At 42.0% G+C, this 26408-nt stretch overlaps 1 protein-coding gene across 2 annotated transcripts in view; it reads left to right on the forward strand.

Moving 5' to 3' along the window:
- SAMD12 (sterile alpha motif domain containing 12) overlaps window positions 1-26408 on the forward strand; it is a 340116-nt gene that overhangs the window by 124175 nt on the left and 189533 nt on the right. For both annotated transcript variants that reach the window (XM_070392126.1, XM_070392128.1), the window contains exon 3: window positions 21345-21474. In XM_070392126.1, coding sequence (XP_070248227.1) covers window positions 21345-21474 — 130 coding nt within the window. The remainder of the gene's footprint in view (window positions 1-21344; window positions 21475-26408) is intronic.

The raw sequence follows: 26408 nt of genomic DNA on the forward strand, positions 1-26408 counted from the left end.
ATAAAACAAGTGCATTTCTGTGCGGTGATTATTTAAAGGAACTTCTCCCATATCTCCTTTATTTTTTTCTTCAAGGCCAGAGGGTGAAGGGCATTATGTAATTAAGGGATTGACTGATAACCTAATCCTTTTAGCAGCTCTGTTGCTGTTTAGGGTTTCTCTTGGAAGCTGCCTCTGAAATATTTCAATTTTTTAGATGTAGAAATTAGGAGTCTCACAAAGAGACCTCCCTGAGGACATTCATTGCTAGTCTGAGGTTGATCCAGTAATCTAATTGAGGCCTTTTAATTTCAGCAGTGTTGCCAAAGCCACACTTTGCCCTCCTCCTCCTGCCAAACACAGTCATTGAGTACGTTGACTCGCCTGGCCCCCTGCCCTGGAAGCCTTCCAATGCCCACAGCTGAAGACATTTGACCACACGTAAGGGTCTGTCCCAGGCCAGGGTGTAGGGTGATCAGTGGTCACTAATCAGAAAGAATTTTAGGAGCCATCCTCAGGAGTCAGGTCTTCACCTTCTTGGTAGTGACACAGCCCCATGCTGTGACCTGGCACTGGGAGCACTGGGAACACCTAGGGTCGCTGTTTGGTTCCCCTTGGTTGGATTCTCCCAATTGCCCTCCAGTTCCTGCAAGACTGGGAAGCTCTGTCCTGGTGCCTGGCCTACCTCCCCAAAGTCCATGTTCTTTCGCTGAGCCTCTGCCAAGCAGTGGGAGCCCTGGTTTCTCCTGCCCACTCACCATCTGCTCGCCTCCCCCATGATGCCTGCTTTCTCATGCCATTTTCCCGGATACAACTTGACCTCTAGTCTACACCTCCTCCTCTGTTGATACCTTCCTGGACCATGTGTCTCACTGTATGCCTAGCAACCACACTGCCCTGCCAGCTAGGGCTTCTCCCCACTGCCCAGAGCTGGGTCTGCCTCGCCTCTGTGAGTCTGTCCAGGTTCAAGGCTCTGGTCTTGCCCACCATCTGTGAAGTTCCAGTTTCTTGGCCTGGAAAGGAGCCATCCATTCCCTCTACCAAGTGAAGATTCTATTTGGACTCAGCACTTTCCTCCACTTTTTATTTATTTCTCAGAGGATTTAACCTTTTATCCTGGCATCTGGGTGTAACCAGCGATTGCCTTTTGTCTTTCCAAGGGCTGTCTGACCTCTGCTTTTGATTCTGTAAATTGTCCTCATTTCTCATTGTCCTTACTGTTCGGCCGTGGTGTCAGGTTTGCTTTCTTTCTTGCTTTCCTTTGTTTCCTTCTTACTTGTTTGGTTTTGTGGAGGGTTCTAGTTGATTCGTCTTTCACTGCATCGATCTAGCCAGCAAATGGATGGGTGATGGATGAACAGAAGAACAAATGTGCAAACATTCTGCGTATTTCCCTTTTCATGATCTATGGCTGCCACACCCAGGGTATCTGATATGTGTGAAATGGTCTTTGTGTTTTATCACTGTCTCCTCCACTGTCCCTTAAATGTGGTTAACAGTTAACCCATACCTGTTATTAATAATAAAGCCAATGCCATTGTCTTGCCAGACTCAGGGTTGGTGCTGGAATGCAGGAGAGCTTTGTACAAGTTTACAAGAACAATCCTATCCTTCTCTTTGTATAGGAAGAGAAGCAAGACAGGGCTATTACAATAATTAATGTTTCTAGAGGCATCCCATTATCAGATATGCCCATAAACCTGAAGTGCAGCATTTGAAATATTAGAAATCACAGTTCTTACTAAGCAGCCTTAGAAAGGGACAGACATGAGACTGGAGCAGTGGTTCTCAACCTTCCTAATGCTGTGACCCTTTAATACAGTTCCTCATGTTGTGGTGACCCCCAACCATAAAATTATTTTCATTACTACTCCATAACTGTAATTTTGCTACTGTTATGAATAGTAATGTAAATATCTGATATGCAGGATGTATTTTCATTGTTACAAATTGAGCATAATAAAGCATAGTGATTAATCACAAAAACAATATGTAATTATATATGTGTTTTCCGATGGTCTTAGGCAACCCCTGTGAAAGGGTCGTTCAACCCCCAAAGGGGTCGAGACTCACAGGTTGGCGACCCACAGGTTGAGAACCGCTGGACTGGAGCGAGAGAAGTTAAATTCATTTAATGCCATGTACCCAAGATCGACAGGATAAAATACAGAAATTCCACGATTTCTGAAACTTATTTTAATTTAAAAATGATTGTAATTTAAAAATGAAAATGATTGACATTGAAAATGCCTCTGAGTTTTCACTATTGCAAATTCCATAGCAGTGCCCATGTCTATGTGCCCTTTTATATACAGGGGTCTGTGTTTCCTCTGCATAGAAACCTTGACATGGAATTGCACATTGTAAACTGCTAGGAGACATTGATTAGCACTTCAGAAAGGCAAATGCAGTCTGAGAGGCAGCCCATTTCCCACCGGATGTTGTCAGTCTTCTCAGTGCTCACATGTTTCTTGAATGAATACTAGTCATGGTTTTCTTTGCATGTCTCTGTTTACTAGGGAACACTGGACAGCAGTTGGAAATAATGAGCTGAATCTGTATGGTCCAGGTTGGAAAAGATCTCTGAAATATGTTGTTAAGTAAAAAAATTGAAAAGCAATGCGTATGGTACTGTTCCATTGGTAGCAATGGGCCAGGCTCAAAATAAACTGTATTTTCCTATTCTGAATATATACTAGTACATGTGTAAAATGCATAGGGAAGGAATGTGCACAAAGCTACACCTCAAAGTGGTGACAGTTTCTAACTCTGGGAAGAATGGAATTGGGAAAATATGAAGCTCTTCATACTCTGTATTGTTTGAGTTGTTACAGTGGGAATGCATTCAAGGATTACCATGTATGATTTTTAAAAGGTAATGAAAACATCCATGGTATAACTTCTCCTGTCTTGGGTATAGGAGCCTTTGTTAAATGACTGCTGGGAAAGCAAAATATATGATAGCAAACATTTATATAATTGACAGCTACTATGTGGCAGACTTATGTTGGCGCTGTGAAGGGTAGGAAGGATGGGTAGACCTGTCAGTACCCTTGACATGTTTATGGTTCAGTGTGGGAGCAGACATGTAGACAGATAATTAAGCCTCACTGATTAAGGGACTTGAATTGGAGAATGTTACCAAGAACTATGGGAACAAGGCAGGGAGGGTTGGGGAAAGCCTCCAGATGAGGCTGTATTGGATGTGGGTTTTGAAAGGTGTGCAGGAATTGTCCAGGCTGAAATGGTGAAAGTGGCAATCGAGCACCATGAACTGTTATGAGCAAGGGCACAGAAGCAAAAGGGGCAGGTGTTCATGTGGCTGGAGAAATCTGAGGACAGGATGAGTGAGGAAGCTGGGAAGCTGTGTTGAGTATGAATCATGTCTGGCTTCCCAAATGGGACCAGAGAGATGGGCCTCTTTCCCTGTTGCTTCACCAGCACCCAGCCTAGCATACTTGGAGAGCACGCATGCCTGTGTGCACGTAATAGCCCTACCGAGTGTGGGAACAAAACCCCATCACTGTTCAAGGCTTCATCATCCCTGGCCAACTCCAACTCTGCTCCTATCCTCCTTGTACGTTCTTCATCATAGTGTTCCTTTCTCAGAATCTTCCAACTCTCTTAGTCCTCTGGTTTCTTCTTTTCATCTCATTAATATCCTCGGATGCCTCTATCTTAAAAATGACAATGTTGGCTCTACCTCCTAACTGACTACAGGTCACCTTCACTCATGCAGGCAGTGGGCTGGGTGCCCTCTGTCGGGGCTTAAATCACCCACTGCATGCCTCTCTCTTGCACTTCTGCCATATGCTGCTTTTACTACGTTACCTTTCTCTCTTTTCTTTAGTTTCTTTTGAAACCCTTGGCCTCAAGCTCTGATTTTTTCATTTTTATGTCCCCAGGAAACAGCACAGTGCTTGGCATATAGCAAGTGCTTAATAGATGGTGAATAAATGAATGTTCCCTCCATTTCATACTGGGTTGTTGATTGTTAATTTGTGCTTTTATACCTGGCCCATCACCACACAGTATAATGCCATGTGTGCCTATTGGACAATATAGTTGTGTGGTTATACGATGACGCAAACCATAATAATTCACGGAAGTAAAAGTAATGGGAGTGGAGCATTTGTGAGGAGCAATATCATGAGAATTTAGAGCAGGTTGGAGGCCATATTATTAGTGGAAAACACATTTCTATTGAAAAGTAGAAGCCTTTCAATAAAATCAGTGTTGTGTAACACAATTTTAATTTTCATGTTCTCACACTGAGGTTTATAGATGTTAATTTTTTCAAATACCTCCAATTTGTATGAGTTTTTATTTCAGTGACTAGTTGTGATCTGACATACATGTAGCCACCCCATGTGAAATAGCAGACTCCTCAGAGTGCCTCCTCTGGGTCCTGGCCCCACGTTCTCTCCAGACCCAGTTTTATTGTCTTTCTGACACTTGGCACCATTCAGCTGCCGACTTGTTAATGTCTGTGTCTTATGCTAGAACTTAAGCCATATGTGGGCAGATCCCTCTTCATTTTTTCTCCCTGGTGCATCCCATAGTGCCTTGCGTGTAACAGATACTTGATTAAATATTTCATGCGTGGATGAATCTTCTCATTATTCTATAGCAAAATCTATCGAACCATTTGCCTGCTGTCCGATATTAAAAATTCATCATATTTAAGTGTTTTTTTAAGCCTTGAGGAGTTAGCCGGGGCCACATATTCTGTGGATGTAAAAACCTTTGCCTGCAGCTGACACTATAAAATAGTCATCCGTGGTGATTAATGATTGCTTGCTTGTTTTGAGTGGTTTTTAACTAATTTGAATGATGTTGTACAGGGGCATCTTCTATTCTTTTAATGCTGCCCCACTGTCCAGTCCTTTGTCATCTGGATGTACAGCTGACTTGTTTAAAGTAGAAAATAAAAAATAATGTAGAGTCACTACTGAATATGTTAACCAGGGAATCAGACAGCTTTGCAAATAGGAATTGCAACACTAATGTGATAGATTATAAATTATTATTTGACACCTTTTCTGTGTAGCAGATTTTTTTTAAAAAGAGCACTATATTAATATTTTAAAAGCTGGAGCCATGAACTGAATACACACACGCATATATATTTACATGTATATAGCTGGAGACTTAACTACTATTTGCTTTGAACAATGGAGCAAACAGAGCATAAAATTAAGTGTCGGACACATTAAATCTGCACATTTTAAACTTTTTATATGGCCACTTTTCAATAAGTAATAGTAACTTGAAAACTAGTTTGACTCTAAAAAGTATTAGAGGACAAAATGCATTTGATGAGTAGAAATAATATGATTGAAAGGGTAGCGGAGAGAGAGGCTGGAATCACCCTGCTTGCTGTATGAAAGATTTTTGCTGCTTCATAATCAATAATCCCAAATGACTCTGAAGGGCTCCACTGATGTATAAAAGGTACAGAAAAATAATGTCATGGAGGAGTAGAGAATTGGTGGAAAATTAGTTTGGAATCCATTTTTTGGGCTTTTCTTTAAAGGATCAGGAAAATGCCCTGCACTCAATTCTCTCTGGCCTGTATATCAAATGTGTAACCCAGATATTTTTATTATTAAGGTAATGTGCTTTCGAATCAAAGACGGCGAGAAATGCAGAAGAAACCTTTGAACCTCCAGCCTCCTTTTGCACCTGCTCAGAATGCCAACTGGCTAAAAGAGCAGAATTAGGCCCCAGGATAGAAATGGAAAATAATGTCCATGCCCAAGCAGAGAGCAAAGGTTTTTCAATTCAACAACCTGTGTCATTTCAAGGAAAAATGGACATGGGAGAAGAAATGAAAAGAGGGAGCTTATTAGAAGGGGATAAACAGGAAACAGAAAAAATGAAGACATGAAGGAGGATTTTCGATGATTTGTGGGGAAATGTAAGTACAGTTAGCAGGGGAACTACATTGGTGGTATATCTCTTATAGCATTATTCGTTCCTACAGACTCTGGATGATGTTTGGTCAGTGGGAGAGTTCCTCTTGCTTTGGATTCGTTAAGCACTTCCATAGGCTCCCAAGTTTCATTGTCACAAGTAAGACTCATGAGCCAGATTTCTGTTTATGTCCCCGAATGATCCTCCCGAGAGAAGGTCAGTCAGCCACACAGACCAAAAAGACAAGACATATTTGGAGAAAGACTGAGAAAGTGAAAAATGCTTCTCTTATGCCAAGTGTGCATGTACTGATTGGGAGCTGGAGTTTATGTTTAATTGGGAATCTGTGGCCAGTCAGAGAAGATTCTGTGATTTCTCAGCAACAAGCCCAGTGCAAATACATAAAAATCAAAATCTGGTCGCTATTATCTTAATTTTTAAAAAATTCAGAGACAGCCCAGCTGGTATGGCTCAGTGGTTGAGCCTCAACCTATGAACCAGGAGGTCAGGGTTCCATTCTGGTCAGGGCACATGCTTGTATTGTGGGCTCGATCCCCAGTAGGGGGCATGCAGGAGGCAGCTGATTGATGATTCTCTCTCATCATTGATGGTTCTCTCTCTCTCTTCGTCTCCCTTTCTCTCATAAATCAATAAAAATATATTTTAAAAAATTCAGAGACAAAGATATATATCAGATATTTACAAGAAATTTACAGATAAAGTCAAATATGAACAAAGAGAATATCTGAAGGAAAAAAACACCTCCTTTAGAAAACTTTAGTATCCTCAAAGAAATTCAGAAACATACTGCGTTCATTAAAAATTGCATCCATTCAAAAAAGTCCTGGGTGCTTTTAAGAAGGAACATACCAGAGAATAAGGCAGCCCATGGAAAGGAAAATGCAAGTTTTTAAATAAATTTTAACATGTAGTAGATGATTTGGCAGATGAAATTGAGAAAAACCTCCCACCATATAGGGCAGGGGTTGGAAAACTTTTTCTCTGAAGACCTAGATGGTAAATATGTTCAGTTTTTCAAGCCATTCGGTCTCTGTCACAAGCATTCATTTGGGCTTTTTAACATGAATGCAATGGGCATGGCCGTGTTCCAATAAAACGCTGTAAACACTGACTTTTGAGTTGCACATACTTTTTATACATAACATATTTTTAATTTTTTAAATCACTTACAAATGTAATAACTGTTGTTATTTACTGTGTGGACCATAAAAAATTAGGCAGTAGACTGGATTTGGCCCATGGGGCCATAGTTTATTGACCCCTAATGTTGATGAAAAATATGGATGATATGTAAGAATATAAAACTAACTTGTGGCATGAATTTAAACAACTCCTGACTTATAAGAAAAGAAAATCTCTTTGATTTTCATGTTTGGGAAGCTTCTTTGAGATTCTCAGCACTTCTGACATTGGGCTTTTGAGAATGTAGTACAAGAACAAATAATCCAAACCAGACTAATTGGCCCAGCATTTGAACAGTGTTTATACACAGTTATTATTAGCTAAATGCAGCTTCTTGATTTTTTTTTTTAACTTTGAATCAATCCACAGTTATAACATAGCAAATCAGGTAGAGGGTGTAGGATGGAAAATATTTGCTATTGACCTTGACCATATAAAAACAATGCTGTGGATGACAGAAGATGGGACTTGGCAAGAAAGGAACAAATATAGAAAACATAAAAAGGGAAATAAACACATATAGTAAAAAAATAAAAAGGAGTCTCTATTTGGAAAAACATATATTTAAATATATTATTTAAGGTTATAAAAATAAAAAATGGGCAGAGGACTTGAATAGACACTTCTCCAAAGAGGGCATACCGATGGTCAATAGACATATGAAAAAATGCTCAACATCACTAATTGTCATAAAAATGCACATTAAAACCACAATGAGATATCACCTCACACCTGTCCAAATGGCTAACAGTAAATCCACTAACAACAAGTGCTGATGAGGATGTGGAAGGGAACCCTCTTGCGTTGTTGGTGGGAATGCAGATTGGTGCAGCCACTGTGGAAAATAGTATATGGAAGTTCATAAAAATAAATAAAAATGGAACTGCCTTATGACCCAGCTATTCTACTTTTGGGAATATATCTGAAGAAACCCAAAACACTAATTTGAAAGAATATATGTACCCCTATGTCCATTGTGGCATTATTTACAAGAGTGAAGATATAGAAATAACCCAAGTACTCATCAATAGACAAGTGGATAAAAAAGTGGTGGTACAGGTATACAGTGGAATATTACTTGGCTATAAAAAAAGAATGAAATCTTACATTTGTTACAATGTGGATGTACTTAGAGAGTATTATGCTAAGTGAAATAAGTCAGTCATAGACAAATGCCATGTGATTTTACTTATATATGGAATCTAAATAGCAAAATAAATAAAATTGAAACAGACTCATAGACACAGAGAATGAACTAGTGGTTGCCGGATGGGAGGGGAATTGGGAGACTCGGTGGAAAAGGTGAAGGGATTAAGAAGTACAAATTGGCAGTCACAAAATAGTCACAGGGATATAAAGTACAGCACAGAAATACATATTAATGTATGATGGGTACTGGAAACATGAGAGGGACACATTGTAAAGTATATGATTGTCCAACCACTATCCTGTACACCTGAAACAAAAACAAAATAATATTTAAAAATAAATTGCATGACAAAAAAATAACCAATTAAGAATTAAAATTAGTAATACCAAGAGCAAACCAAAAAGAGATGAGGTAGGAGCTACATAGGATATGTGCTAACTTCTGACCATTATCATCGAAGTATCCACAAATAATTCTCTAAAACTGATAGAGTCTGAAAAGAGAAACTACTAGAGGTTGCCCCTGAAAATTGCACCTAAGGTTGGAGAAGCGAGATATTAGAGCTAGACCAGACCATGCGTGTTTTACTTAAAAAATAATAATAGTTTCCAGTGAGAAGAAATGGGACCAGAGACTGGTGGTTTTCACCACAACTTCTTTTGTATAACTTATTTTTTTAATATATTTTATTGTTGTTGTTGTTGTTTTTTACAGAGAAGAAGGGAGAGGGATAGAGAGTTAGAAACATTGATGAGAGAGAAACATCGATCAGCTGCCTCCTGCACACCCCCTACTGGGGATGTGCCCACAACCAAGGTACATGCCCTTGACTGGAATCGAACCTGGGACCCTTCAGTCCGCAAGCCGATGCTCTATCCACTGAGCCAAACCAGTTAGAGCTGTATAACTTATTTTTTAAACCAAGTTCGTGCTTTCTTTGATAGCCATAAGAAGATTAAAAATAACCAGGAAAATTATAGAAGCATAAACATTACTAAAATTGTTAAGCAAATATTTTGTTCAGAGTGGGATATGGCCATAAGACATGTGCGTGGACATGGATTCTATAAAAAACAGTTTATAAAAATAGTAATTTTGTTAATGAGTAAAATTTTCTTTGATTGTATAAAAGTCAGTGTTTGAAATGCAAATATATAAGAAAAGTACGTTTTCTTTCTGTTGTCTTATAATTCATCTCACTTCCAATTTATCCTCTTCTCTATTATATGTATGTGGTGAGATTTCCAAAGCTTTATCAGCCTTCAGTTGGCATACTATTTGGCAAATTTATGAATTTACAAGTTTATCTGAACTCGAGTTTGCCCCTGTGTTAGTCCACTTGAGCTGCCATAACAAAACACTGTAAACTGTAGGGTTTAAGCATCAGACGTTTATTTTTTTATAGCTTTGGAGGCTGAAAGTCCCAGGTCAGAGCACCCCAGCCTGGTCGGATTCTGGTGAGAGCTCTCTTGTTGGCAGACAGCCACCTTCTTCTTGCATCCTCACATGGCAGAGAGAGACAAAGAGCTCTCCAAGGTCTCTCCCAATATAAGGACACTAACCCTATTGCATCAAGATCCCACCTGATGACCTCATTTTACCCTACTTATTTCCATAAAGGCCCTATCTCCAAATACAGCCACATCGGGGGTTAGAGTTTCAACACCTGTGTTTTGGGAGAATACACACATTCAGTCCATAACAGCCCCCGTTGGATTACGGTATCATCTGGCTGCATTGAACATATGGACAAATCGTTTTTCCACGGAGACATCATGGAGCCAGGAAGTGGCTATTCTTTATGTGGACTTAATTAAAGCCTCGGAAGGCTAGTAGTGGAAGTTTTGCATAAATGGACCCCTGCCCTCACAGATTCTAGAGTTCATAGGCTCTCCAGACCCCAGAGCCCCCTCCCTGCCCCTGCTCATTACAGCAAGCAGCATTTTCTTAGTGCTTTTGTTCCTCCTGAGTGCCAACAGCACGGTGGCCCCAACTTCCCTGGGTCCCATCAGCCTCCTCTTTTCTGTCAAGTCATGTAAAGTAAACACTCAGCTTTTTAGTTATTTCATTTGATCTTCACAGAAACTGTAAGATGGGCAGTGGTGATTCATTCACATCTCGCTGGTGCTATAATTGAGAGGGATTAGCACAGCCCTGTTGTAACTGCAGAGCTTGGACCTCCTTCCATGATAAGGGAGTGGAAGGAGCTCTGGACCAGGCGTCTGAGGGGCTCTATGCCTGGCACACCCGGGTTAGGTCAGAGGTGGGGTTGACTGATTCAATTAGGGAAGCAATCCAGCATTGGAATTCTCAGGAAGACAGCTCACCTCTCTCCCCTGTGTGCACCAACCCAGAGTGATATCATGAAGGAAGCATGGAGTTTTACCTCACTGGCCGTGTGGCCTTGAGGGAGTTGCTTCCCCACTCTAAGCCTGTTTCTCTGTGAAAACGTAGAAATAATTACATTGTAAGTTGTGGAGAAGAATAAAGGTGATTGATCTAAAGTATTTAAAACAATTCTTTCCATGTACTGTGTTACAAAATGTTACCTAAAATTTTATGTATGTCTGGAGCTAAGTATGTATACCTGGAACTATGTATGTATGTCTGGAATTATGTATGTATGTCTTGAACTATATGTATGTCTGGAATTATATATGTATATCTTGAACTGTATATATGTCTGGAACTATGTATGTATATCTTGAACTGTATGTATGTCTGGAATTATATATGCATGTATTGTACTGTATATCTGTCTGGAACTCTGTATGTCTGTCTGAAATGTGTGTCTGGATCTATGCATGTCTGTCTGGAATGGCATTCATAAGCTGCCGGGCCACCTTCCCAAGCCTGATTTGGTCAGACTTTCCCAGGCATGTTCTCATAGTGACTTCAGAGGAGCAAGAAAGAATTCACAAACACAAAAGGCCTCTTGCGAAATCATCTCACACCTGGCTCATCATCACTTCACAAGGCTCCCCTTCCCAGACCTTCAGACCCAAGCAACAGAGAAATAAGTGCCACCATATGATTGACAGAACTCAGGTCATGTTACAGAGGGTCATTTTGCACTAAGGACATTTTTGTTATCAACCTACCACATTGTTATTCCAAAGGAATTGTTGTAGCGATATGAAATGATGATCAATAACCATTTTTATGGTTCATATTTGTTTCCATTTTGGCTTTTGTCATGCTTTCATTCATCCAACATTTGCACAGGGGTTTGCCCATAGGTACGTGCTCAGAGTGTGTGGGCAGCTTTGCACCTTGCACACACGGCATCTCCCACAGTGTGCTCACCTGGGCAGATGAGTGATGGGTTTTTCTGCTGTACTAGCACAGAGAAGACACAAAGTACACTGTGATGCTCTCCCTCCATATTCCTCTTGACAGGTGCAACAATCTGGGCTGATGGGAAGAGCAGGCCTGGATACCCAGGACCATCTGGGATGCCAGAGACATCTTGTTTCCTGCTGACTGCCTGCGCACGTCTCTGTATTCCCTCTGTGAGGTCTGATTGTTAGAAACCCCGGTGCCCAGCGGCATGCATGTGGGAGACAGCAGATCCTACCAGCATCACATGCCAGTGTTCACTTCACAGCTTGTGAGCATCAACATCTACACATCTGGAAGGTGCTCTTTTATAAACAGCTCCATCACCTGGGGAATCTGGGACGAATCTTTGACACAGGATTAGGGAACTTTGCCAGAGGTGGCGCCTGGGGACGGGCCAGGCTCTGAGTGGGAGGGAAACCACTGAGATGACCCGTCACTGGAAGGAGAGGTGGTATTTGTGCAGCAAAGCCCAGCCTGGATACGAGGAGCATCCCTTTACCTCTCCTAATTTGAAATGTTTATCTTTCCATCTCTCTTTTCTTCCCTTTCTCTATATTTTCTCACTTTTTTTTCTTGTTTTGATACCCACCTTTTCCACGGGTGCCTTTTACTACTCCTGTCTTATCAGTTGCTTTTCTTTGGGTCTGAGCACACTACCCCTAGCCCTCTCTCACATTACATGCAGCTCAACTCGAGGCAGCTGAACTCCAAAGCCCTGCCTGTCCTCTGTGCTGCTCGACTGCTTCCCCTCAGCAGGATCTGGGGGTCCAGCAGCAGCCATGCTAGAGATGTGAGATTTACTTCCCTGAACACATCAGAGATGGCAAACACTTTTAATGTGCTTTGTTTGAACCATTTCTAACCCTTCCACAAACAACAAGATAGGCACTATATCCAGTTTATCAATGGCCATGTTTAGACAGGTCCAATCGCTGGCCCAAGGTCACAGTGAATGCCACAGCTGGCCTTCCGTTCAGGTCTGTGTGCTTGCAAATGCCTAAAGGCCTTTTTCATTACATCACTCCTGTGTCAATGTAAAAAAAAAAAAAATTGAGGACCAGAAATGTGAGCTATCTTGCTAAGAACTGTAGTGCTAGAATAGCCCTGCTCTTTTGGCTCAGCATAGGAGAAATCTAATCAGAGCAAAGGCTGTTTTATTCCCAACCTGGGAATGTCAAGAACACAGCTGGGACTTGAACTGGTTTTCTGACACTCAAGGATAGAGGAGCTGTGATATATGATGACCTACCAAACAGTTCTTTCTTTCGTTTGACAAATAATTATTGAGTGCCTGCCATGTGCCAGGCACTGTCCTAAAGTTTGGGATTCTTCATAGAATAAGAAAGATCCCTGCCCTTGTGTAGATTGCAAGGACACGGGAAGAGACAGATAATAAACAATAGACAAAGTAAGTGAGCTGTGTGGTTTGTGAGATGGTATTTGCTGTAGAGATGGAGACAATAGAGCAAGATGGTAAGTATTGGAAGCTCCAGAGAGAGGAGTGTTGCATTTGTTAAACAGGGGAATCAGATAGGACTTATGGAGGATGTAGCATTTAAGCAAAGGCTTGAAGGAAGTTAGAGAATTAGCCATGTAGGTATCTGGGAGAAGAGTATTCCCTGCAAAATAAGAAGTGGGGTCTGGCAGGCATGGCTCAGTGGTTGAACATCAACCTATGAACCAGGAGGTCACAGTCGATTCGCAGTCAGGGCACATGCTCAGGTTGCGGGCTCCATCCCCAGTGTGGGGCGTGCAGGAGACAGCTGATTAATGATTCTCTCTCATCATTGATGTTTCTATCTCTCTCTCTCTCTCTCTCTCTCCCCTTCTCCCTTCCTCTCTGAAGTATATATGTGTATATCTGTATATTTTTTTAATTTTTAAGTGGGCATAGTCAGCAAGGGCAAGGAATAGTGGGAGCTGAGTGTGTTAGGGGAAGAACAGTAAAACTGATATCAAGTACTGGGTAGCCAGATAGCTTGAGGCTTTGTAAACTATTTTAAACTATTTTAAAATAAGGGTAAGGGGAAATCAGAATGAGCTTAGGCATATTAAGTACCTGGATGAACTAAGGTGTAGCATGATAGTGTGTCTGATCAGGATTGTAGCACTGTTAGTGGTGATGGGAGTGTGGATATACTTGAAGAGAGACCCCTGAGGTTCTCCCAATAGATTAGATGTGGAATTCAAGAGAAAGATGGAGTCAGTGATGAATTCACAATTTGGAGCTTCAGCAACAGGAATTACAAAGTTTCAGGTGAGATGAAGGCAATTTTGAGAAGAACAGGAGGCCAGTTTTGTACATATTGAATCTGAAATGTTTACTAGAGATGCAAATGTTAACTGAAGTCATTAGCTGTATGTATGATTCACTAGTTTGGAGAGAAGACTGGGCTGGAGGTAAAATTGGAGATTCATTAGCATATAACATGGCTTTAAAAAACACATGCATGAGACTTAATGGGGAGTGCCGATATGATGTGCGGAATGGAAACCGGTGCAGTGGTTGGTGAAATTTGTCTTGTATTGCTCCAAAGATAGGACTCAAGAATCAGTGAGAAAGATGATGGAAGGTTGATTCGGGCTTCAATATAAAAGACCATTTAAACCACTAGAACTTATTAGCAATGGAATGGCTTGTTTCACAGGGTGTGTTTTCTAATACTGCAAATTTTCGGGAAGAGTCTTGAATCTAGATCATTGTTTTCCCAAAGTTTGTTCAAATATCCTCTTCCCCCCACCCACAGAAAAAAGAGAAAAGAAAAAAATAGTAATTATTCTCTATTAGAAGATTTATATTTAGTCTTTATTGATCCAAGGAAAGTTGTTTACATACACACACACACAAACACACACACACACACACACACACACACACACACATACACACACAGTCCATTAAAACCTGCTAAAATAGACATTGATGAGTTGTTGCCTTTTCTTCCCCCACGCCCTTCCCCTCCAGTCTCCTTCCTTTTTTCCGTCTTAAGTAAGATTACACAATGAGCCCGGCCAGAGTGGTTCAGTGGTTGAGCATTGACTTATGAACCAGGAGGTCACGGTTCCATTCGACGTCAGGGCACATGCCCTGGTTGTGGGTTCGAACCCCAGTAGGAGGTGTGCAGGAGGCAGCCGATCAATGATTCTTGCTTATAAATGAGACACTGCAAATGTGTTTACCACTTCTTGATATTTGGCCATAAAGCTTTCTTTGTCCTTCTAGTGGGTGTAAACACTCTATGCTTTCTCTATTTTTCCACAATCAACTCGGCCTCGTGTATGCTTACCCAGTTAAGAGTTTGTACAGCCATCGGGAGCTTAAAATTGCAGTGTTCTCTTATAAATCAAAACCCAATAAATTAAAAGGGAATTTATATTGCAAAACAGATAAGGGGTAATTAGGTTACAAAATTCAACTTTTACAAGTGTTTTGTATATGTTTTTTTCCATAGCAAACTTCTTTTTTTTTTTTAATTAAATATTTATTGTTCAGATTATTACATTTGTTCCTCTTTTTTCCCCCCATAACTCCCCTCCTTCCAGCTCCCACCCCACCCTCCACCCTCACTCCCCACCCACTGTGTTCATCCATAGGTGCATGATTTTTGTCCAGTCACTTCCCGCATCTCCCACACCCCTTTTCCCCCCAAGAATAGTCAGTCTATTCCCTTTCTATGTCCCTGATTCTATTATAATCACCAGTTCATTCTGTACATCAGGTTATTTATTTACTTGATACTTAGATTCATTTGTTGATAGATGCATGTTTGTTGTTCATAATTTGTATCTTTACCTTTTTCTTCTTCTTCCTCTTCTTAAAGGATACCTTTCAGCATTTCATATAATACTGGTTTGGTGGTGATGAACTCCTTTAGCTTTTCCTTATCTGTGAAGCTCTTTATCTGACCTTCAATTCTGAATGATAGCTTTGCTGGATAAAGTAATCTTGGTTGTAGGTTCTTGGTATTCAGCACTTTGAATATTTCTTGCCATTCCCTTCTGGCCTGCAAAGTTTCTGTTGAGAAATCAGCTGACAGTCGTATGGGTATTCCCTTGTAGGTAATTGAGCCTCTTTCTCTTGCTGCTTTTAAGATTTTCTCTTTGTCTTTTGCTCTTGGCATTTTAATGATGATGTGTCTTGGTGTGGTCCTCTTTGGATTCCTTTTGTTTGGGGTTCTCTGCGCTTCTTGGACCTGTAAGTCCATTTCTTTCTCCAGATGGGGGAAGTTTTCTGCCATTATTTCTTGAAATAGGTTTTCAATATCTTGCTGTCTCTCATCTTCTGGCACTCCAATAATTCTGATATTAGACCGCTTAAAGCTGTCCCAGAGGCTCCTTACACTATCTTCACACTTTCGGATTCTTTTTTCATTTTGCTTTTCCAATTGGGTGTTTTTTGTCGAATCTTTTGTTTGATTATTGTGCTCCTCTGGTCTGCTATTGGGTATAATATTCTTTATTTCAGTCCGTGTATGCTTACTTTCTAATTTCTTTATCGTAGCATCAAGGGTCTCATTAGTTTTTGTGAGGTTCTGCACAAATTTATGGCAAGCCCTCAAAATTGCGATTCTTAGCTCCATATCCTCCATTTCTGTCATGTTTTTTTGTCTCCGCATCTTTTATGCTTTCTTGGTGCACCCCCTTGTGGTCTCTGTGCGCAGTCTTGTTCTAGCCAAGCCTTAATTGTTGTAGTTAATACTAGAGGGGTTTGACCACCAGGCCGACTGGCTATAGGAATCAGCTGTATGGAAAACGTCTGCCTTCTGGGGAGGCGCTAATCCAGCCTTTGCCTGAGGCGATCGGCAAATGGCTGTGCGCAGGGTTTGGGCGGGGCGGGCTCAACAGGGCGGGCGGAGGGAGCAGTTATGGCCACGCTCAGTCCCGTTCCCAGAGGCTCTGCTTCTCAGAACCCCGGCAGCCGCTGCAAACCTCGGAGAGAAAGCTGCCCTCAGGTTCCAACTGATGCCGGATAATCCCGCTTCTCCCGTTTGAGCCTGGGTCCCTAGAGACTCGCCCGGATCTGGAGCCCAGAGTCTGAGACTCACTCCCGACAGAAAACGACAACCGCGCCCTCAGCCACCAGCCCGCCCTGCGCGCGCACCTCGGTACCTTTGCATTTTCCACACTGCGCCGCCTCTGAGCCTCGATTTGCTGTTCTCTTTCCTTCTAGTTGCAGAGTCTCTCCTCAGCCAGCCCTCCCGTGGTTCTGGGTGATGTCCGCTCAGTCTTTTAGTTGTATTCTTGAAATGGTTGTTTGCGGCAGCGGTCTCCGGTGCCTACCCACGCCGCCATCTTGGTCTTCCATAGCAAACTTCTTTAAAGCATTTATTTTATTAGCAGAAAAGCTTCAGGTTTACCTCAAAGAACTTAAAACTTGAGAGTTCTTTCTAGTTAAATACAAATCAGAGATTACTGTAAAGCATAGCTGAAATTATTGTCTAAAATGGAATCATTTGCAAAAAAAAAGGTAATTTGTAAACAAAGATGTGTCTTTTGCATAAAGTGAGGTCTTCGTGTAAAGCAGACTTTCAGCTTGTCTATAGAAAAGCCGGAACCTACTCAGAAAGGAAATCCCTGCCGTCCTGCTTGGTGTCAGGATGCATCGAGGTTAAAATAACAAACTGCCTCCGGCCTCTCTCGGGGCAGCAAAAGCAACCAAAATTGCCTCCAGAGCTGTAAAAGCAGAGAATGCTGTAGTAGACTGAACATGGCGGGGGGGAAAAACTGGGGCCAATGTTTTTTTTAATGTTTGCCTAGGTGCAGGACTTTTTATGAGTTTACTTTTTCTAATAAATATGAAATACTATTTCTTTGTTTTATGAACTATTATTATTTTGGGTTAGGCTCCTATTGTGGGTGAAAAAAAAAACATGGCACATCAGACAAAATTATCTTCCATTGGGCGTAAAGGGAGGTGTGAGTATTGGGTGGCGAGGAAAGGTTCAAATAAAAGTTCAAGTCACTATGGAACTGTTGAGATTTGACTGCTCTGCGCCGCCCAGTGGGACAGTGTGGAACACAGATTGATGTGAGTTGAACAAATGCTTGGCGTTTCAAATTGCACATAGAAATAAAGGTTAAGCTTTTTAAAGGAATCAGGTTATAACATTCACGCCCCCAAACTTGGTTGCTGTTGGGGATGGGGCATCCTGATAGACTGGAGAAGTCCTGAGGGCACCTGTGGGGGCTACACGAAGAAGTTCGGGCAGAACAAATGAGTGCTCTGAGGATCCAGACTAGGGCAGCGGGAGTCACCGTGGCTCTTAATGTGGAGCAAACTGATACCAACTCCATAATAAAGCCACGGTAAAGAATCAGCTCAGAAATGGAGCCAATACTTCTATCACTGTCTGATTGAGGAGAGATGAGCCGTGCTTATTCATCGTAGAAATCTTTACTCCTCCCCATGTTATTTGCTCTAGCAGTTTATGTGGAGGTATATTCCTGTAGGTTTACACAGTCTTAACAATCTGTGTCTAAAGTTCTGTGTCTATTGCCGTCCAAGCAAGTGGTAACCAAGTGACCACATAGCAAGAGTATATTCTGAAGGAAAAATGAACCCGCTTTTTACGTGTTAGCCTTAGAACACCTGGATTTGTGATAAAAGGAAAATTTATAACGAAAGCAAACCTGGTGGGCTGGTGAGGTTGAGTTCTGAGATGACTTGGCATGTTTGAGTTCATTGCCCCCCTGAGCCTCCAATTGCATGGGTTTGTCTTGGTGTGAGGGTACTCTGTTTCCTAGGAAATGAGAAGGTTAAAGAATGACCCTCCAGGACGTTTGGTATATTGATGTGTAAGTAGCTTTATCCTCTTGCCTTTCCCTTCCTAATTTACAGCCTTCTGGGTCTGGTTTTAGGAGTTTTCCAGAGATGTGATTAGCTTGACTTGCAGGAAACTTGCAAGGGGTTGCAGGGTAATGATGTGTCAGCTATGAACTCGTTCAGCTAATCTGAAGGAAATTTTTAGAGCAGGAAAGAGCCAGATTCAAAGGTGCTGACTTGTGAAATGTGGTAAGTGCATTTCTAGCTAAAGGACTCAAAAGTCTAGTGTCCTAATCATGCAACGGAAAGGAGGCGATGACCAGCAAACAGGGAAAAATTGAGCAACAACAAAACATTTACTCATTTGTATCATCCATGCCAGAGGTCCTCCTCTGTCATCAAAATAAGGAAAGCAGAGGGCAGATGTCTGGCAGCATCTGACTCAGGGATGGAGGGTTGAAGGAAGAGGCCACGATTGACTAGGAGCCACATGAGCTCAACACAGGTCGGTGGAGGGCAGCAAGGGCTGGACTTGAAATTCACCGCTGAATAGTCAGCAGGTCTGTGAGCCCAGACTCAGTGAGAACAGTTTCATGTCATTAATTCATTCACTTATTCATTGAGGCTGTATGAGCATCTATTAAATGCAGGGCACTCCGGAGAGCTGGTGTAACAGTTCTATCCTCCCTGAGCATATAACTTAGTGTTCCAGTTACTAGAGTTGCAAAATAAATTACCCCAAAATTTAGTGGTGGAAGACAACTGTTTATGATGCTCATGGATTATATGGGTCAGGAATTCACTTAGGGCTCAGCAGGGCTCCCTTGTCTCTGCATCATGGTGTCTGAGGGCCTCAGCCGGAAGACTTGAAGGCTGGCAGCTGTAATCATCTTAAGTTTGTTTGTACATTTGTCTGAGGAATGGTGTTGGTGGGTGCTGTCAGCTGTGACCTTAGCTGGGTGATGGGCCCAAACTCCTATACATAGTCTCTTCATGTGGTCTGGGCTTCCTCACAATATGGTGGCGGGGTTCCAAAGAAGAGTGCCGGAGAGGGTGAGCCAGGCAGAGACTGTCTGTTTTAATCACCTAGCTTCAGAAACACAGATAGCATGAATTCTGCTGTACTGGATTAGTCAGGATGGTCACAGACCCTGGAGAAATTCAAAGGGAGAGAACATCAACCCCAAATATCAGTGGGGGAAAGCCAGTCATGATAAATGAAAAGCAGATAGGTATATATGTATATAACTGTGTGTGTGTATATATGTGTTCATATATAAAATCTATCACATTTAATAAGAGTGGAAGAAATATTACCAAAGCTCAAAATAAAAAGTGATGCATTTTTGTGATTGCTTTATAAATAATGGCACAAAGAATCATACAACTGAAAATATACCGATGAAAGCTAACACCTGAGCACTGTTTTCTAAATTTGAATCACGTCCACTATTTTTACGGTTATCTTATTATTTCTACTGTTGTGTCCTTACTCTTTTTTTCCTAAAATTGACCTACTCAAGTTTGTTTTAAAAGCAAACTAGACAGTACTACCAAAATAAGATTTCTTTTTTGCCATGATTTATTTGCCATAAAATAAAAGCAACCTTAGATATAATAAAAGTAAAACAGAACTGTTATTAGATGATAAATTGACTGCTGTCGGTTGAAGGAGCTGAGGCTGAAGGGACCCCTCTCTTTGTCAAACACATGCTGGCAGGTGTTAGAAAGGTGTTAAATCACACTCAGACAAAATTGAGGCTCTCCCCTTGACTTACTCCGAAAGATTGAAAGAGAAATGAAAGCAAATGATCCCCAGTGAGAAGGTCAGTGATATTTATGGCCAGGTCTGTGTGCCTCCCCACAGCTTTTAAAGAACTATCAATATTATAATCCTACTTTGTTGGCAAACACTGATCCAAGTGATAAAAATTATAGATAGCTGGCCGGCTGGCGTGGCTCAGTGGTTAAGCATCGACCTATGAACCAGGAGGTCACGGTTTAATTCCCAATCAGGGTACATGCCCCAGTTGTGTGTTTGATCCTCAGTAGGAGGTGTCCAGGAAGCAGCCGATCAATGATTCTCTCTCATCATTAATGTTTCTATCTCTCTCCTCTTCTTCCTTCCTCTCTGAAATCAATAAAAATATTTTTAAAAATATAGTTAGTTAAGCATTTATATAGGTTCAAGCAAGTTCCTGGGATCCATGAGGAGGACCAGTGTCTAGCACAGTTAATTGTTGGTAATTTCCAAATGTATTTGTAACCCGCCATCTGTCAAAGGCTGGGGGTCCTTGTGCCTCTGCTTGGTTTGGTTTTCTAAACACCTCCTAGAAAGGTCCAGTGAGCAGTAAAGGGCCTTGGCTAGTTGGCTTCTACAGAAGGTCTAGCTGCTCCCAGTACCTTATTACCTTTCCCCACATGCTGGCAGAATTGACTTCTTGCTCCCTCACTGTGGCATAACTAATGTTCCTAGACTTTATAGAACTGCCTTCAGCCAGAGCTGCCAGAGCGACCTGCACTTTTTAGTATGCAGTATTCCTGCAACATTCATTTTAGACATAATTATTAGCATCTGCCAGGACCAATGTTGTACTAGGCCCTGGAGATACCAGAGGACAAGCGGTGGACACTTTGGAATACAGAGAAAGGCCACTTGGAGGCAGCTATTTCCCCCCTAAAGTTTAATTAATTGCTTAGCAACACCATTGCCTTGTTGTCGGAGTATTCATTAGAAAACACTGCTTCTTGGAGACTTTTCCCCGTCGAGATGATAACTTGAGTATAGATGGGCTTCCCTGCCTGGAGCTTTTCTTTCTGGTTTCCGGGGGAGTGGAGAAGGTCTGCTGAGGTTAGGAGGACAAGAGCCAGGTATTTATGTCTGGGGACTCCAGCTGGCAGCCTTTACCGCATTCTAGGACTCCTGATAGTAGTGCCTTTCTAGGCATGGGGCTGGCTTTAACAGACCTGCTTTTCCTTCTTTATTTATAGTCGTCTACGGTGAAGCTGTCAAAACCAGTGGCTCTGTGGACTCAGCAGGATGTCTGCAAGTGGTTGAAGAAACATTGTCCGAATCAGTATCAGATCTACAGCGAGTCATTCAAACAGCATGACATAACTGGTAAAGTATGCGGCATCCAGAATATTTCGCTCCCTCTCCCCTTCACGATGGCCTTTCCCATACCCTTGCAATGAGACAGCATCTTTGTGCTGAAATTTTCTGGCACAGGTTTCCTTTAGAAGGGGTGGTCAACTCCAGATCCCAGTGAGCCATGCCACTTAACAAGCATAAAACATTGTTGTAGAGAACCATGGATTGCAGTGTCCAATATAAAAATATGTGGAAATCAGGGTAAGGGGCTCAGGGATTTTAGAGAAAATAAAAGCAAACCTAGAAAAAAGAAAGGGAAGAAAGCTTTCAAATCAATTTGGTTACAGGATCAATCAGTAAATATTCTAAGTAGGAAAATTTAGAAGTAAATAGAATATTACTAACTCACTACCCCTGAGATGAATACCTTCAAAGCACAAATTAAGACTCTATTTAGATCAAGGGCCTTTGAGAAATATATGTGGTGATCAAGAAGCACTTGGAAGCAGAAAATATGACGGTATAATGAACTGGAAAAGCCCTCAGGATCAAGTCTCTCAGTGGGAGAATGAGGTGGCAAGGGAGAGAGGACGGGCCTACTGCAGGAGCCCATCCGAGTAAGAGGTCTCTTCCAGACCTCACTGGCTCGGCCACCCTGAGAGCCTCTTTCCATGGCAGCCTTCCTCCCTCCAACCCTCTTTGCAAACACTGTGATCAAAGATGGCACTGAGGAATATGCTCTGTGCTTCAGGAGGAAACAAACATGAAGAAAGTTCTGATTCTAATACAGTCTTCCTTTTAAAAATTCTATATATATAAAAGGCTAAGTGTCCATCCAACTGGTAGCTATGACATGCACTGACCACCAGGGGCAGACACTCAATGCAGGAGCTGCTATGATGCGCACTGGCCATTTCAAAAATAAATGGCACCATGGACCTGGCGCCGACAAATCAACACTCGGCTTCCCCCAAGTGGGGCACAGGCCCAGAGCAACACCCCACCAAATTGTAGCCAATGCTGCCAAGACCCCATGGCACAAAATGCGGCCCACAGCCCAGCCCAGCCCAGCCCAGAAATCGTCGCTGTGGGCACTGGGTAACGACATCACATGGCAATGCCTGGCTTCCTTTCCCTAGCGACTAGCCTCCTTGGAATTTCTTCATTCCAGGAACCTGACTTGCTTTATAGCCAGGTGCAAACATTTTATAGTTTAACCAAATATTTGTGATGCATTTTCCTGTGCCTCATCTCATTTGATCCTCACAAAAGTCCTGGAGTAGGTAGATAGGAGACTCAGTAGAATCCTATTTTCTTTTCATTAGCAAGACACAAATAGCAATATTAAAATATTCCTTCTAATTAATTTCCTTTCAATGTGCACGAATCCGTGCACCAGGGCACTTTGTGTGTGTGTGTGTGTGTGTGTGTGTGTAATTGATTTCAGAGAGAAAGGGAAGGGGGAGAGAGATGGAAACATCAATGATGAGAGAGAATCATTGATTGGCTGCCTCCTGCATGCCCCCCACTGAGGATCGAGCCTGTAACCTGGGCACGTGCCCTGACCAGGAATCGAACAGTGACCTCCTGGTTCATAGGTCAATGCTCAACCATGGAGCCATGCTGCCCAAACAGAGTCTTCCTTTTTCCTAAGAAAAAAAAGTGATGCTCTAGTGCAGCCGTGGGCAAACTACGGCCCGCGGGCCGGATCCGGCCCATTTGAAATGAATAAAACTAAAAAAAAAAAAAGACCGTACCCTTTTATGTAATAATGTTTACTTTGAATTTATATTAGTTCACACAAACACTCCATCCATGCTTTTGTTCTGGCCCTCCGGTCCAGTTTAAGAACCCATTGTGGCCCTCGAGTCAAAAAGTTTGCCCACCCCTGCTCTAGTGGGAAAGTGGCTTGCTCTGGAGGAGCTCAGCACTCTAACTGCCCAGCCTCTTTACAGACTCTTCCTCTCTCCTGAAATCTAACCTTTCTCTGTAGTTTCTATTGACTCCTATTACTTTGGAAAGGGGTGCGTTAAGCAGAAGGTATTTAATTTTGCAGTTCTGTGTTTGCCCTGTAACTTTGCGAACTGGGGCAGATCCTACCTCCCTAGGGCAGGACTTGATGGGTGGTTTCAAAATGTGCTCCTTGGAGCCCTTAGATACATTCAAGGCTGCCCAGGGGATAGGAGTGTGCTGGGGGTAAAGGTGAGCGTTCACCCAAAGCAGCTCCCTTGTCTGTTTTATATGTTCGAATTGTTTAGAAAACTAGATTTGCAACAACCCTGCGGTTTAAAATTCGCTAAGCTAGATTATCATGGAGTCCTGGTGACCAAGTGGATAATGTTTAAATATATAAGGAACACACCCAAGTGTAGCTCAAGCGGAGTTAATAGAGTGTAAAATACCTCCCAACTTAAGCATAAAAAAGGTCCTTAATTCACTTCCTCTCTCCCCTCAACTGGAGGTAATGGCCCATTTGGATAACATTCCTGAAATCCTGAGGACAGAGGTGGAACTTTGCTTAGAATTCAGGTGTTAGATTGTATTTCTTAGTTCCCTTCCTTAAGAATATAAGAAAATCCCGTGTCAGGTCAGCTGTTCCGTCCCTAAAAGCGATCAGTCATTTAGGAACCATTTGGCTGATTATGGTAGCCTTCATCAGGTAATGTCCGCTAATGTTTCTTAATGCCTGTGATGGCGAGGGCGAAGCCTTTTTCGTGATCTTATTTGAAAGTAGTGTTATCTTTCATTAAGGGTGAGAATTATGAGATACCCTTGAGGGAAGGGTAAGCATTTATAATGGTTTGAAGAGGATGAGCCTATTGCTCCTAGGAAATGAAGATCTCATGCTTCAAGGCATGTGGAGCAAATGGTCCCACTTCCCAAGGCTTTCTGCTGAGTGACGTGAGGGAAGGGGAGGAGATATGTATTTCAAGCAGCTGTCCAATTGCTTTCTGTGGCAACCTCCTTGGGCCCTTGGCCAAGATCCTGGCAAGGATTCTGAGCAAGTTCTTTAACCCCACTTCCTCATCCCCAAAATGGAGGTACTAATAGTACCTGCCTCATAGAATCATTGTGAAAATTAAATGCAATAACAGAAGTAAAGCCATTTATTGACACCTTTCTCATGCCGGCTTTGAGCTATTACTTAGATCAAGTTTCATTGGACAAGTCTAAAAACATACTATGACTTCATTCTAAGCTGTTTTCTGGCAAGAAAAGAAAGGGAATTATTTGGGGACTTAGGGATCAGAGGTAATGACTTCAGATTAACATTTGGTCCACTTCTTTTTGACACTCACCTATTCGAGGCCTCAGAAGACCACTCCCCTCTCCTGTTCTCTGGGCCAAGATAGAATGTAAAATTCCCAAGTGACCACAAGTGCCAAGGGGCCAGGAATTAGCTCTCAGAACTTGGGCCAGCCTGCAGTTACCAGCTCTGTGGTGCTGGAAGCTGAGGGAATCCTAGTGCCCTTTCAGGCTGCAATCAACAAAGCAAAGAGGCTAATAAAATATCAGGACATGTTGACAGAGCCCACCTCAGCAGCCTGTGCAGACATAGAGTGACTCAGGAACAGGTCAGAGCAGTGGGTGCTGCGACTGAGCTGTGTGATGTTGTGAAGGTTACTGGTTGCACTGTGGCTTTCTCCAGCTGTAAAGGGGGATGAGGATCGTCTCCGCCTGATGTTGCTGGGACAGCGGTTCCCGGTCATCATAAACATACAGTGAATGTTAGCTGCTGCAGTTTCCTGAGGTGCTGTCCTGACTTCTATGAAAATAAACAACACATATAAACAGTGTTGAATCCTTCGATCTTTATTCTCATGGAAACTGGGAAATGCGCACCTAAGCAGGGAAGGGAAATAATCCGGGCTGGTAACTATGCTGTGCTTGTCTGCAAGGCTGCAAGAAAGATGCTCATATGTATGTCTCTTACGTAGGCTTAGATTCTCCTGAGTAATGCTGTTCCCTTGTCTTCCTTAAAGCCAGGATCTCCAATATCATGCTCATCAAGGAGATATGGTATATCAATGTGACATATAAATAGTCTCTTAATTTAGAGGCAAATGATACAGTGAATGTAAATAAAAATAATATACTGGGGGTCAAACCCTTCCACCTTGTCCTCCACTCTCAACCTTGGACACATAATAGCTGTGTAATGTCACACAAATTTCTCATCAGTGAAATGACAATGATATTTATCTCAAAGTGTTACCGAGAAGATTAAATGGGATGATGCATGTGAAGGGCCTAGCTTAGTACATAATAGACATTTATCCATTTAGCAAGTAATTATGAAGCCTCTACCCTGTACCAGGTTTGGGGAATATAGCAATAAGATTGTCAGTGGTCTGTGTAGGTAAAAATAATTGTGCTTCCGTGGTAAACGATGTATCACCAATAGCAGACTGTTTGGGATGACCTCATTCCGTGTCTACAGAGTTGCTTTACAACTCTATAAACTGATAGCCATACAAAATAATTCTTGTTGTAGACATGTAAATCCTGTCGCACAGTTTCGGGTGACGTCCCTAGCTACTGTGGGAAAGGTGAGTTTTGCCTTCCAAGTACACATTCATTTTTCACTCTTCTTATTCTATAACTATGTCTGCTGTTTAGATCCTCTTTTGAACTGGCGGGTAACATCATTTTCCTCATTAATGACTTAAATAAAATCTCAAACCATGTGCTCACTTATGTATTGACGATAGTCATGATTTTAGCTTTCTTTGGAAATGTAACCTTTCACCTTGGTAGTTTAATTTTTTTAATTTATGTTTTAGCCAGTAATGTCACTATGTCAACATTTTCTGGTTGCCTTTGTTTAAAGGCCATTAAGTCCTAAACAAACTTTGCCCCCCAGTTTCTCCAAAGTCTAAGCAAACCCACCAACATGCAAAACCTTCTGCAAACTTTCTATTAGAAGTTCTGAAAATTGCATTGTGTCCAAAAGGTTCCTGCTA

Source organism: Myotis yumanensis, unplaced genomic scaffold (genome assembly GCF_028538775.1).
Source record: "Myotis yumanensis isolate MYYU_CA2020_CCGP unplaced genomic scaffold, mMyoYum1.0.hap1 SCAF_15, whole genome shotgun sequence".
Classification (NCBI taxonomy): Eukaryota; Metazoa; Chordata; class Mammalia; order Chiroptera; family Vespertilionidae; genus Myotis; species Myotis yumanensis.